We start from the raw sequence: 13,235 nt of genomic DNA, 5'->3' as shown, positions 1-13,235 counted from the left end.
ATACATATCAGTGAAGAGGGCATGAAGTTCAAGAACAGACAAAACTAATCTATGGTAATAGAAGTCAAGAGAGTAACCTATGGGCTGGGGCATACAGGAGGCGTGTTTTGTTTGTTGATCTGGGTGCTAATGTTCCCTTTTTAATCTGTTTAGTTGAATAATATTTATTTACTTTTCTGTGTGTTTATTATATGTCATTGAAAAACTTTACCATGAAAGTAGGCAGTACAAAAGCAGGAATGGAGAAACATGTCTTCATGGGTTTAAATGCTTCTTTTTCTCACTTTTTTAGTCTCTTCTATCTTCCTTTTGACCATTTCCCTGTGCTCTCGTCCCTATTCTTGTGCCAGATCCTGGAGGCACTCACGATGCAGCACATCTTCATGAATAACTTCCAGCTTTGCAGTGAGATCAACGAGAGAGTTGTTCAGCATTTCGTTCACTGCATAGAAACTCACGGCCGGAACGTCCAGTACATAAAGTTCTTGCAGACGATTGTCAAGGCAGAAGGGAAATTTATTAAGAAGTGCCAAGATATGGTCATGGCTGAGGTGACAATCATATATTTCTATATACCTTCATCTGGTGTTCTGCAGAAATTTTAAAATTATTTAATCTTGTCTGTATGAACTTGCACCCTCTTGAGGAGCTATATGGAAGGGCAGGAAAGTACTTGTGTGTGTGATCTCAATAAATCTATTGATTCTAAGGCAGCTTGGCTGGGATTCTTCTAGTTGGGAGAAAAAAAAGAGGAAAGATGAACTAAAATATAGAGAATGGAGATTAAATGTGGTTAGGACCCAGTCAGCCGGAACAGCTTCCCTTCTTGTGGATTAGGACTTTTAAAAAAATTATTCATCTAATGAAGCTGAAATTTTTTTGCCTGATGATTCTCAAGGAGCAGCTAATCTGTGGAATCGAGGAAATGTCTCATTTGGTTCGTTATGGGAAGTCGGCACCTATGGGTGTTGTCTCTGATCAGAAAGGCCCACTCTGCCACCCACGTGACTTGACTTTAATCCTTCCACCTTTTTAAAAAATGAAATGTCGAGTAAATCCACCTATCACTTGGATTTATAATCCCATCTGCACTCTAGCTCCAGTGGCAGGTAGGGTGGTGTGATTAAGGGGTGGCTCGACCTGGGCTGCAGATGTCAGCTGAACCCCTTTACCGGCCGTGGGATGTGTTACTTGAGCTCTCAAACCCTCAGTGAGCTTTTCCATAAAGTGAAAGCACAGCAGGATTGACTTGAAGAGTGGCTATGAGGATTAAATGAGATGATGGTGACATTAATAGCTAACATTTTTTGGAAGCCTGTCATATCTAGGCCCTGTTCTGAGCAATATATATATACCGATTTATTTAATCTTCATGACAGCACCATGGGTTAGGTATTGTCCCAATTTTTGCAGATGAAGAAACTGAAACGCAGGGAATCCATCTGAAGAGTGTATCTTGGCATCTGGCTCATGATTAGAGCTCTTGACTTCTGTGCCAGCCCTTTTTGGATCTTTGTATTTTATGTAGTGCTGACATTGATTTGTCCTTACATAGACTTGTAAGAAGCCACACACCTTAGGGCACAGGTTATGAATAGGAAGGCCTTGACTTTTTAATGTGTTTTGGGAGGAGGGTCTATCTTAATTAGAAGTGGATAATTTGTGATGGAAGAGATAAGACAGTGGATAAAAGACTTCTAAAGGAGATACTTTAGAAAGGTGTAAAAAGAAGATGGAAACATTTAAAACAAGAAAAAAATATGGCCTAATTATTACATTTGGAAAGACAAGTGCAAGCTTGCAATCTGTATTTCCACTTGATAAGTTAATGCAGATTTTCTTTCCCCCTAATATTTTTTTATGGCCACTGTTTTATTTTTATCTCTGTAGATTAAAATTATGATGCTGAAGATTTTTACTTGTTCACTTCTATAAACGAATGCAACCTAGATGAGTTTAGTGTAATATAGGTATAAGACTGATTTAGGAAGGTAAATGCTAACAGAACACCTTTCTTTCTCTGCGAATAGATTTTGTTATTCTGCCTCCACCCCTGCAAGCTTGTAATATAAACAAGCCCTGTCCTTTTTGTAGCTGGTCAATTCAGGAGAGGACGTCCTTGTGTTCTACAACGACAGAGCCTCTTTCCAGACTCTGATCCAGATGATGCGGTCGGAGCGGGACCGGATGGATGAGAATAGCCCTCTCATGTACCACATCCACTTGGTCGAGCTCTTGGCTGTATGCACAGAGGGCAAGAACGTCTACACGGAGATAAAGTGCAACTCCCTGCTCCCCCTGGATGACATCGTTCGCGTGGTCACCCACGAGGACTGCATCCCCGAGGTGAGTGAGCCCAGCGCGGGGACACCCGTCTTGTCCCCTCTCTACGTGGTGTGTGGGGCCATGGCTTGGTGGAGAGTCCTGGTGGGTGGTCTGGGTGAGCCCCCACAGTCCCAGACCAGCAGCTCATCTTGTAGTGGGATTTCAGTTCACGGAAACAACATTTTCTCGAGCATTGATTTCATGTGAAAGAACATGGGGAAAGGCAGTCTTTGCTTCTGTCTCCTGAAGAAGAGCTGGGGCGAAAAAGCTTCAGCTCTGCAGAACTAATTCAGGCTGTTGAGCAAAGAGGATGGGCCCTGAATGAACTTCTCAGAAATGAGATTGAGAGTGGGTTGCAATATAGTTCCTGTGAATGTAGACTCAGTCTGTAAGTTAATCCTTTAAAACAAAAACTCTTATTGCAGAAATACTGACTAACCATTATTAAAAAAATTAAGAGCTACAGGTAATCAATAAGAAAATAAAAATAATCTATAATTCTACTACTCACAACAAGTAACTAAGTTTTGAAGTTAATCCTTCCAGGTTTCCTTTTTCTCTCTTCATACATACTGGTTATTAACAAAAATCGGATCATATAGTATATATTTTCTCCTTGTATGTTTCAAAATATTTAAAATTAGCTTATATTTTAAACTAAATATATATAGTATATATAGCATATGTAGCACTATCAAATGTATTATTTGTTATGTTATTATATTTCTTGTGAAAAGTTAATACAGTCATGTGTGGCTTAACAAGGGGGGTGTGTTCTGAGAAGCTCATCATTAGATGATTTTCCTGTTGTGTGAACACCGTAGAGTGCACTTACACAAACCTCCATGGCAGAGCCTGCTGCACACCTAGGATGTATGCAGGGCCCGCTGCTCCTAGGCGGCAACCTGTACAGCACGTGACTGTACCGAACACTGTAGGCAATTGCAACACGACGGTAAGGATTTGTGTATTTAAACATACCTACCCATAGAAGAGGTACAGCAAAAATACAGTACTATCATATCGTGGGACTGCTATCATATATACAGTCCCTTGTTGACCAAAGTGTCGTTATGCAGCACATGACTGTACATTTTGGAAAGTTCACGTATCAAAGACTATAAAGGGGTAAACCATGAAAACTCTCTTAAATCTATTCTCCCCCCACAGAAAATAATTTACTATGTTCTTGTATATCCTTCCAGAGTTTTGCATGTAAGCCCATGCAGTATAGAGCTTTATTTCCCCACCCCCTTTTTTTATAAATACAAAAGGTCACTATCCTGTACCTTAACACTATAATTTCTTTCCAAATCAGTTCATAGATTCCAGATTCCTTTTTTACTGTTGGGTAAACATTCCAGCATAATTGCCCTCTGTGAGTGTTGAACTAATTTATAATAGGATGAGATAATAATAAGTAATAATTGCATTTTTCACACAACCTTGACCACACAGTGTGTGATCAAACTTTTGGATTCTCATATATCTGATAGATGAAAACAGTATTTCAAAATAGTTTCAATTTTCTCTTGTTATGGATAAGGGAGGTAGAATATTACAACTAGTATTAGGGATGAGGGGACTATAGTATTATAACAAGCTTTGGTTTGTTTTTTACCCTTTTTTATTTGAAATACAACAGAAGTACAGAAAAGTATACAAATCTAAATTGTATAGTAGAATGATTATAAAGAGAACAGCTTCATAACCACCACCCAAGTCAAGAAACACAGCAGAAACCTCCCCCACACCCCTTTCCTGTCTTCAGCTTCCCCCCGAAGGGCTCCCTCTGAAGGTAACCATGAGCTGACTTTTGTGTAATCTCACAGTTGCTTTTCTGTATACATCCATCCCTAAAGAATATAATCTAGTTTTATAAGGTTTTGAACTTCCTTTATGTATCATTTTGTGTCTTTTTAAGTTCAGCTTTGTGTTGTGAAGGTTCATACATCCTGATGTGCGTAGCTGTATCCATTTCCTTTGCTTTAGAGCAGCGGTCCCCAACCTTTTTGCTACCAGGGACTGTTTCATGGAAGACGATTTTTGCGTGGACAGTGCGAGGGCCGGGGGGATGGAGAAGGTGGTTTTGGAATGATTCGAGCACATTACATTCATTGTGGAGTCAAACCCCTCTGCTAATGATAATCTGTATTTGCAGCTGCTCCCCAGCACTAGCATCACCGCCTCAGCTCCACCGCAGATCATCAGGCATTAGATTCTCATAAGGAGCACACAACCTAGGTCCCTTGCATGCACAGTTTACAGTAGGATTTGTGCTCCTATGAGAATCTAATGCCGCTGCTGATCTGACAGGAGGCGGAGCTTATGCAGTGATGAGAGTGATGGGGGCGGCTATAAATACAGAAGAAGCTTCACTTGCTGGCCTATTGCTCACCTCCTGCTCTGCAGCCCGGTTCCTAACAGGCCATGGACCAAGTCTGTGGGGGTTGGGGACCGCAGCTTTAGAACATTCGTTTCTTTCATGGCACCATGATATGATTTTCCATGCTTCTGTTGCGTCCAGCCCTTGGGACCAGTGCATGCTTCCTGGCCCACACGTGTCCACTTCTGTCCAGGGCGTGTGTATACTCAGAAGTGCGAGTGTGGGCTTGTGGGGTGCATTTTTTCAGTTTGACTTGATAATATCCAATTGTTTACAGCATAATTGCTCCAGTTGCCATCCCTCCTTCCATCCCTGATAGCATTTGCTATTATCAGATCCTTTAACAATTTTTTTTCAATGTGTTGGTTGTGTAAGCAGTATCTCATAGTGGCTTGTTTTAAATTTTGGAAGCTTTGTGGAGATGTCTACATTCTGTGTGATTCATTCATTTAAAGTGTACCATTCAGTGGTTTTTAATATATTCACAGGGTTATGAAGTCACTATCACAATCTATTATAGAATATTTTCACCACCCCAAAGGAAACACCATGCCCATTAGCAGTCACTCAGCAGCATTTCCTCCCCAAACCCCTAATCCTAGGCAACGGCTAATCTTTCTGTACGTGTGGATTTGCCTATTTTGGGCATTTCCTATAAATGGAATCATACTGTTGTGGTCTTTGTGACTGGAGTTTTTCACTTAGCATGATTTCTTTCAAAGTTCATGCAAGTTGTAGCATATGTCAGTACGTCATTCCTTTATATTGCTGAGTAATACTCCGTTATATAGATACACCACATTCTGTTCCTCCATCAGTTGATGGACATTTGGATTGCTTTGACATTTTGACTGTTGTGAATAATGCTGCTATGCACACTTGTTTACAAGTTTTTGTGTAGACATATGTATTCATTAATCATAGTGGCTTTTAATTTCTATGTCCTAATTCCTAAATGAAGTTGAGCCCCTTTCTATGTGTTTTTTAGACACTTGATATTCCTTTAAGAAAATATCTGATAAGACTTTCTGCTTACTTTTTCTCCTGAGGTGTCTGTGTTATATGCACAGATCTGTAGGCATTCTTCATTGCTGTGTGCATTGCAGACATCTCCCAACTGGTGCCATCTAATTATTTTTTAACGATGCCTTTTCATAAACAGAAAGTATTAATGTTAATATAGTCAAACTTATCCCTGTTCTGTGGTCAGAGTTTTTGCCTCATTCTTTATCCTGAGGTCATGAAAATATTCTCTTCCAAAAGCTTTATGGTTTTTAATTTTATAATTGTGAATTTCAAATATAAAAAAATGATAGATACGAAAGTTGGCAGAGGAATAGAATGACCATCTTTCTTGGTCCATCGTTGTCACCATGAAGATGAAGCAACTAATCAGTTCCACACATACCAAGTTGATTTTTCAGAAAAGCTTGTTTGTATCTTGCAGGTTAAAATTGCATACATTAACTTCCTGAATCACTGCTATGTGGATACTGAGGTGGAAATGAAGGAGATTTACACCAGCAATCACATGTGGAAATTGTTCGAGAATTTCCTTGTAGACATCTGCAGGGTAAGGCTCTCTGGAACTAAGGGGACAGAGAGAGAGGGAGAGAGAGAGTGTGTGTCTCTCTCGCATCCCTGTACAGACATCAGGAAAACAGCCGTATCGTTTCTACTCTAATTTGTGGCATGAGGAGGCATTTGTGACTGTTATCCTTTCTAATGTCTCCTTTCTTCTTACCTTTTGCTTGGCTGAGAATAGATTTTATTTATCAAGCTTCAGGGAGGCTAGGTTATTTCTGGTTTTCTTTTTATTAAATTTCAAAATATTAAGGGGCTACAAATGTTGTAGATTACATGGATCACTTTTGTAATGCTAGACTCCTGGCTAAAGGTGTGAACCCTTAAATAGTGTTCACAGTACCCACATTAGGTAGGTTTTTGCCCCTCCCCTTCTCCCCCTCCCCTCCTCCCCCTCCCCTCTGTTTGATTTCCACTGAGTTTTACTATTTCTGGTTTTCATTTGACCCCTATGGATTGATTTGTGAATGATAACCTGGGCATATTAAAATGGAATTTATAAGGATTTCTTTTCCTTGATAACATGTCTGTGCTTGAAGAACACGTCCCTGAGCCTGAGCATTTGTCTCGTGCGATCTGTAAGGGAAGATTCTGCAAAGCACTTCTCCTTCCGTTTATTGCTTTCCTGACCCAGACTCGTGGTGGCCTTCAGGACACCCAACTTGGCTCTGCACTGAGCTTGCTGTTCATTCTGAAGCCTCAAGACTACCACATAACAAAGCACATGCTGGACTGAATATGAGTTATGTGGTGGGGAAGGTGGGGAAGTGGGGTAGATAAGAAGATGTTTTCAGAGAATAATTGTGAGATACATTGCAATTTCAGAAACACTGTGATGTTAAAAAGAAAAAAAAAGGAACATTGTATAATAGAATTCTAGAATGTGGTATTATCTGCTTGATTGTGCAATTACCAGTATGAGGCAAGAAGCCTGCGAGAACTTACTTTCCGTGTACGGGAGGACTAGATTGAACACTAGTCAGTTGGTGTCAGAGACATACTTTTTTAAAAATTTCATATTCCTTCCAGTCTTTGAATCCCGTTAGTCTAGGAGTTTGGGGTTTGAAATGGGAGGCCTACTTTGTTTCTTTTCTTTTCTTTTCTTTTTTTTTTTTTTTTTGAGACAGAGTCTCACTCTGTTGCCCGGGCTAGAGTGAGTGCCGTGGCATCAGCCTAGCTCACAGCAACCTCAAACTCCTGGGCTCAAGCGATCCTACTGCCTCAGTTTCCCGAGTAGCTGGGACTACAGGCATGCGCCACCATGCCCGGCTAACTTTATATACATATATATTTTTTTTAGTTGTCCATATAATTGCTTTCTATTTTTAGTAGAGACGGGGTCTCGCTCTTGCTCAGGCTGGTCTTGAACTCCTGAGCTCAAACGAACCTCCCGCCTCGGTCTCCCAGAGTGCTAGGATTACAGGCGTGAGCCACCGCGCCCAGCCCTACTTTGTTTCTTTAAGCCAGAGCTCTGTGAAGTTTTCTGTAAAGGACCAGATAGTAAATATGTTCAGTTTTGTGGGCCATTTATCTCTGTCACAGCTATTCAGTTCTGCCTGCATAGCATGAAAGCAGCCATGAGAAACAGGCATGGCTGTGTTCCAATAAAACTTTATTTATAAAGACAATCACCAGTCGTTACTTTGCTCTGAACCCTGCATTAAATTGTTCAGAAATGCTGTAAAATCAGTTAATTTCATTCTTTGCATGTATTCTCAAACTGCTTAGTATTTAAGGTCAGAACATGAATGTCTCTTACTAAAATTTGATTTTTTAAATCCTTCACTTCATTTTCTTTATTATAAGCAATTTTATATTTCAAATTACAGAACTAATAAATTTGGTAATAAAACCTGATTTGAAGAGGTCAGGTGCAGTGGCTCATGCCTGTAATCCCAGTACTTTAGGAGGCTGAGATGGGAGGATTTCTTGAGGCCAGGAGTTTGAGGCCTACCTGGGCAACATAGTGAGACCCCATCTTTAAAAAAATTAGCCAGATGTGGTCCGTGCCTGTAGTCCCAGCTACTTGGGAGGCTAAGGCAGAAGGATTGCTTGAGCCAAGAAGTTCAAGCCTACAGTGAGCTATGATCGAGCCACACTGGCACTCCAGCCTGGGCAACAGAGCGAGACCGTCGCTCTTAAAAAAAAACCAAAAAAACCAAAAAAACCTTGATTTAAAAACTTTTGTTCTTTAACCCTGTAAATGGCTAATCTTATTCTAAGCAGCAAAATTAAGTAGCTATCGATGAAATCTCAGATGTCTCCTCATCCCAAAACCTGTATAGTCAGTTATTCTGAACCATGGTCTGCTATTCTGAACAATGTTGTATATCAGTAAAATTTCTACTGAATGGAAGAGTGTTGTAGGATTGGAGGCTGTCATGCATGCTGGACCTCAGTTGGATGAGGAACCATGGCCTAGAGTAGGAGAATGGCTTAACCAGGAGGGCAGTCAACTTTTAGGGGAAACTTAAGGCCCCTGTAGTTATTAATATTATGCCTCTTACTTCCCTTTGGGGTTTTAGATTTGCCAGACACGGGTAGGAAGTTGCAAGTGATGGCCTTGTTAATCCCATGTCAATTTTAATGTTTTGTGATTCTACATCATGATATCCAAGCTGATCTGCTTCTCTTTTTCCATGATTTATTATTTTATTATTGTTATCTCTTAGGGGGAGAAATATTGACTTGCAGGCATTTTTTTTTTTCATTGTTAAGGGTAATCAGCAGGAGGGGGTTCTCAGATTTCTCAGTATTTTGGTGTAGGTTTTGGTACAAGGTTGCCAACTCCCAATTATCTTCCAGGCCTGTAACAACACAAGTGACAGGAAACACGCCGACTCAATTCTGGAGAAGTACGTGACCGAAATTGTCATGAGTATTGTGACTACCTTCTTCAGCTCTCCCTTCTCAGACCAGAGTACGACTTTGCAGGTAAGAAATACCAAGGCAGAGCAGATCCTCGCAGACCTTCAGCCGCTGCGCCTGCTGCTAATTTGGGAGTGAGCAGCTGTCAATGCGCCGCTCTGCGAGGCATTAATAAAAGATGCTTTTCTCTTGGTGGAGGACGGCTCTCACGGTCTCTCCGCCAGAGAAGTACCTGAGGATGTTTTCTTATACTGGATGGTTCTGTTCATTGTTGATTTGTTCCTTAAAACCCTTTCCTTTTTCCCCCGACCTACCTTCTGTGGTCTTCATCTCTCCCCCCAATCCTAGAGAGCAGCTCTCAAATAGATGTTACCATATTATTAACATTTAATTTTTTTAAATTTAAAAACACTTGAAAATCTCCCTTTTAAGTGGGAGTGTGTACTTGGAGTTCGTCAGAAGTGCCATGTGGCTGGCATGAGAACCTGTCTGGCCACGGCGGGGGCTGCTGCATCTCCCAGCTCCCGGCACCATTCATGGGGAATCTGCACACAGTCCTCCCGCAGTTGTGCAGTGCACAGCCCTGTGGCCCTGCCCGGAATTCTCGGTGTACTCCCCACGTCAAAAAGCCTTGGATCCATGGGTCTGGGGGATGTTTTCATTATTTTTTCATTGGAAAAAATAACTGTTCTTTCTACAACTCATGTCTGGTCTGTTGCCGTGGTGGTCTTACCGCAGGCCTGTTTGCACAGGCTGCTCAGTGAGAGCCGGGCTTGGTCTCCAGTGGGCAGAAGAGAAGTATTAGCTGTCCTTGTCACAGAAAGACCTGGAGGCTATCATGGGGCTGATGCCCAGGGTAGCTGGATTATAGACAAGGAATGAAAATAAATGTAAAGTCTCCAAGGGAGGATCGTTGTATTTTTTAGCTACTACTATATTCTAGTAACTGTGCAAGAGTTCATATAAGCCTGAAATAGCTTGTGAGGTGAATGGTATTATCCCTGTTTTGAAGATGAGTATGCTCAGTGCAGAGGAATTAATTACCACACCAGCCACCGTCACGGTTATTAAGTCGCATAACTTAGATTTCAACTCTATTCTGTCTCACTCTAAAACTTGATTATGAAATTTTTAGTGAAGGACTGAGGATAACCTTGTATTTAGTTTAGATGTAACTCTAAAAGCCAGCAGTTAAACTAAAATATGCAGTTATGATGCTGCCTTCAGAATGTCTGAACATACTTCCTAAGTAATTGGTAGACTGGAGCTTGTTAGATCCCAAGCTCATGAGTTATGGGACTTGTTCCTTACCAAGTCCTTTTATACCAGGAGTCCTCCAGGAACCCTGCTTTGGAGGTAGTACGGTTGGACTTTATTCTCTTGTAATATAGGGTGACAATTTCCAAGGCGATGCCCATTCCCCAATACACCACGAAACAGTATTGCAAAACCAAAATGTCAGAGTCAGTCAGTCAAATTAATTGGAAAACCCTAAACACATACTTGTGTTTCGGTTTTTCATCTTGGCCAGTAGTCTTTCCTTCTTACGCTACTTTGCTTATGAACCACTTTTTGCCCCAACTGATATGCAGAAATTGTCAGAGAAGTAAATCCCCATCATAAACATTTTTGGCAGTACCTAGCAAGGTCCAGGTTGTCCATATATATTCAGAATATAAAGTCCAATATTTTTTAAAGAGGTGGCTTATGGATTTCTGGGACATTCTGTGTCAACAAATACTATTTTTGATGTTCTCATAGCCTTTTTTGTTATCATTATTGAAAGTCATCTGCCCAGATAGATGCTTCCTTCCTTCTCTCTCTCCTTCCCTCCTCCTTTTCCACTCTCCTTCCCTCCTCCTTTTCCACTCTCCTTCCCTCCTCCCTTCATTTGTGAGGGAGGAAAATGGTGAACCTGGGTCTGGCTGTGTTATGTTTAAGGTGCCAATGGACTGTCCTAGAGGCAGATGGAAATGTGGACTCCGGAGAGGAAGAAAGAATTCTAGAGGCTTTAGAACAGGACAGAGTTTGATTAAAATCCATTTTGCCCTTTACCAGCTCTGTGAACTTGAGTAGGTTACTGAACACCAGAACCTCTTTTCTTATATGTCAAATGGGGATATAATGTCAACCTTGCAGGCTGTTGTGAGAATTAGAGATGTTTATGAGACAGCTAGCACAATGCCTGGCACATAGTAGGTGCTCAGCAAATGGTATCTTATGCTATTCCTGCTAGACTGCAAACTACATGAGGACAAAATTATGCCGTCTGTGCCTGGTCATCTCACGTACTGTCCTATCCCTGTACCTGGCATTGTGACTGTCACCGAGTCACTAAGTTGTTGAGTAAACAAACAAATAAATGAGACTCAAGAATGTAGTAGAGACCAGAGATAGACATTCACTAGTTGAAGCCTTAGCCTGGAAAATGAAATGATGGACTAGAAGGGAACTGGAGAGAACACAAATAATGAAGGACAGAATGTGAAATTGGCCAGAGGAAGGTCAGGGAGGCATCGTGCAGGCAGGAGGAGATTCAGGAGGAAGTGGGACCTCAGGAACAAAGAAAGGGGAGAATTTTAGGAGGAAGGTGATGGTCAGCCATGTCCTTTTGCCCAAGAGGTTGAGTGAGCTGCTGCTGCCAGATCGCTCATTGAATTTGGATAATTAGGAGAGAGCTGCCCTTACCCGTTTAATCATCTTTTGTATATCTGGGTGTCAGATGGGAGCAGAGCAAATGTTCAATGAATATTGGTTCAACTGAATAAATTTAGTCAAGAGATGCTGCTTTGAGTTAGGCTCTTGGGTTCCCATCCTAAATCCAGCACTTACTAGCCAGTAGAGCTGGTGATGATGCCACTGCTCACTTGGCAGGGTGACGGTGCGGCTGAGTGAGGTACGTATGCAGCACTTAGCACAGGACCCAGCGTGTAGAACGTGCTCGGGGTGAATGGCGGCTCTCATTGGGCCCTTTGAGTTAGCACAGCAGCTAACAAGCAGCCACAAAACTCAGGCACTAAATATTAGGTTTTCCTGGCCAATTTCTCAGGCTCCCTATGCTCCTGATACAGTTTACTGTCTTGCAGGGCTGTGAGGACTAGGACAGGAGGTACTAGAGAAGGCGGTGAGAGTCTGGCTCCCAGGTGAACTTAGTGGAAAGAGCATGGCTTGTTGGCGTCAGAGAGCCCTGCAGTTGACTCACTGCTTTGCCGTCATTTCTTTTTGCTTTTGGATACTTTATCCTTTCTGGGCCTTTGTTTTTCAATTACGATGTGAAGGTAACTCCTATGTCACAGAATGGTTACTGAGGCCCAAACGAGATACGTGCAGTTTCAGGCACATGGTATGACTTAACAAATGGAATTTCCTGAACAGTGCTTATAGGAGGAGTTCTGAATTTTTAATTAAAGTCCTTTTTCCCCTCTAATACTTTCCATTGTTTTTATTTGATCTCAGAAACCTCTTCAGAGTTTTCCAATACTTATTTTTTGTTTTGTTAACTTTCACTACTTTTTGGAGGGCTGTGCAGGCTGTCTCCCCCTGAACCAAAGGCTGATGAAACAGCTCACCATAAACAGTTATCTTTGCCTTGCAGGTCCACAGCTGCCCTCTGGATGGAGACCAAAATTACAATTTTTTTTTTTTTTTTTTTTTTTTTTGAGACAGAGTCTCACTTTGTTGCCCGGGCTAGAGTGAGTGCCGTGGCATCAGCCTAGCTCACAGCAACCTCAGACTCCTGGGCTTAAGCGATCCTACTGCCTCAGCCTCCCGAGTAGCTGGGACTACAGGCATGAGCCACCATGCCCGGCTAATTTTTTTTGTATATATATTTTTAGTTGGCCAGACAATTTCTTTCTATTTTTGGTAGAGACGGGGTCTCACTCTTGCTCAGGCTGGTCTCGAACTCCTGACCTCAAGCGATCCACCCGCCTCGGCCTCCCAGAGCTAGGATTACAGGCGTGAGCCACCGCGCCCGGCCGAAATTACAATTTTTTAATGCATTCGGAAAACCAGTCAAGTTGATTAAGTGGACGTTTGAGTTCTCTTACTTCAAAATGAGTACAAACTTATA

The 13,235-nt window shown here is 41.7% G+C and overlaps 1 protein-coding gene across 3 annotated transcripts in view; it reads left to right on the top strand.

The window, feature by feature from the left end:
* The window catches only part of ITPR1 (inositol 1,4,5-trisphosphate receptor type 1), a 321,821-nt gene that overhangs the window by 172,222 nt on the left and 136,364 nt on the right, over nucleotides 1-13,235 (top strand). For all 3 annotated transcript variants that reach the window (XM_045530791.1, XM_045530793.1, XM_045530792.1), the window contains 4 exons: nucleotides 351-551; nucleotides 2,095-2,346; nucleotides 6,159-6,284; nucleotides 9,101-9,229. In XM_045530791.1, coding sequence (XP_045386747.1) covers nucleotides 351-551; nucleotides 2,095-2,346; nucleotides 6,159-6,284; nucleotides 9,101-9,229 — 708 coding nt within the window. The remainder of the gene's footprint in view (nucleotides 1-350; nucleotides 552-2,094; nucleotides 2,347-6,158; nucleotides 6,285-9,100; nucleotides 9,230-13,235) is intronic.

This window comes from Lemur catta, chromosome 18 (genome assembly GCF_020740605.2).
Source record: "Lemur catta isolate mLemCat1 chromosome 18, mLemCat1.pri, whole genome shotgun sequence".
NCBI classification, from domain to species: domain Eukaryota; kingdom Metazoa; phylum Chordata; class Mammalia; order Primates; family Lemuridae; genus Lemur; species Lemur catta.
Note: the sequence above shows the minus strand (reverse complement) of the source record. Positions and strands in the feature narration are given on the sequence as shown.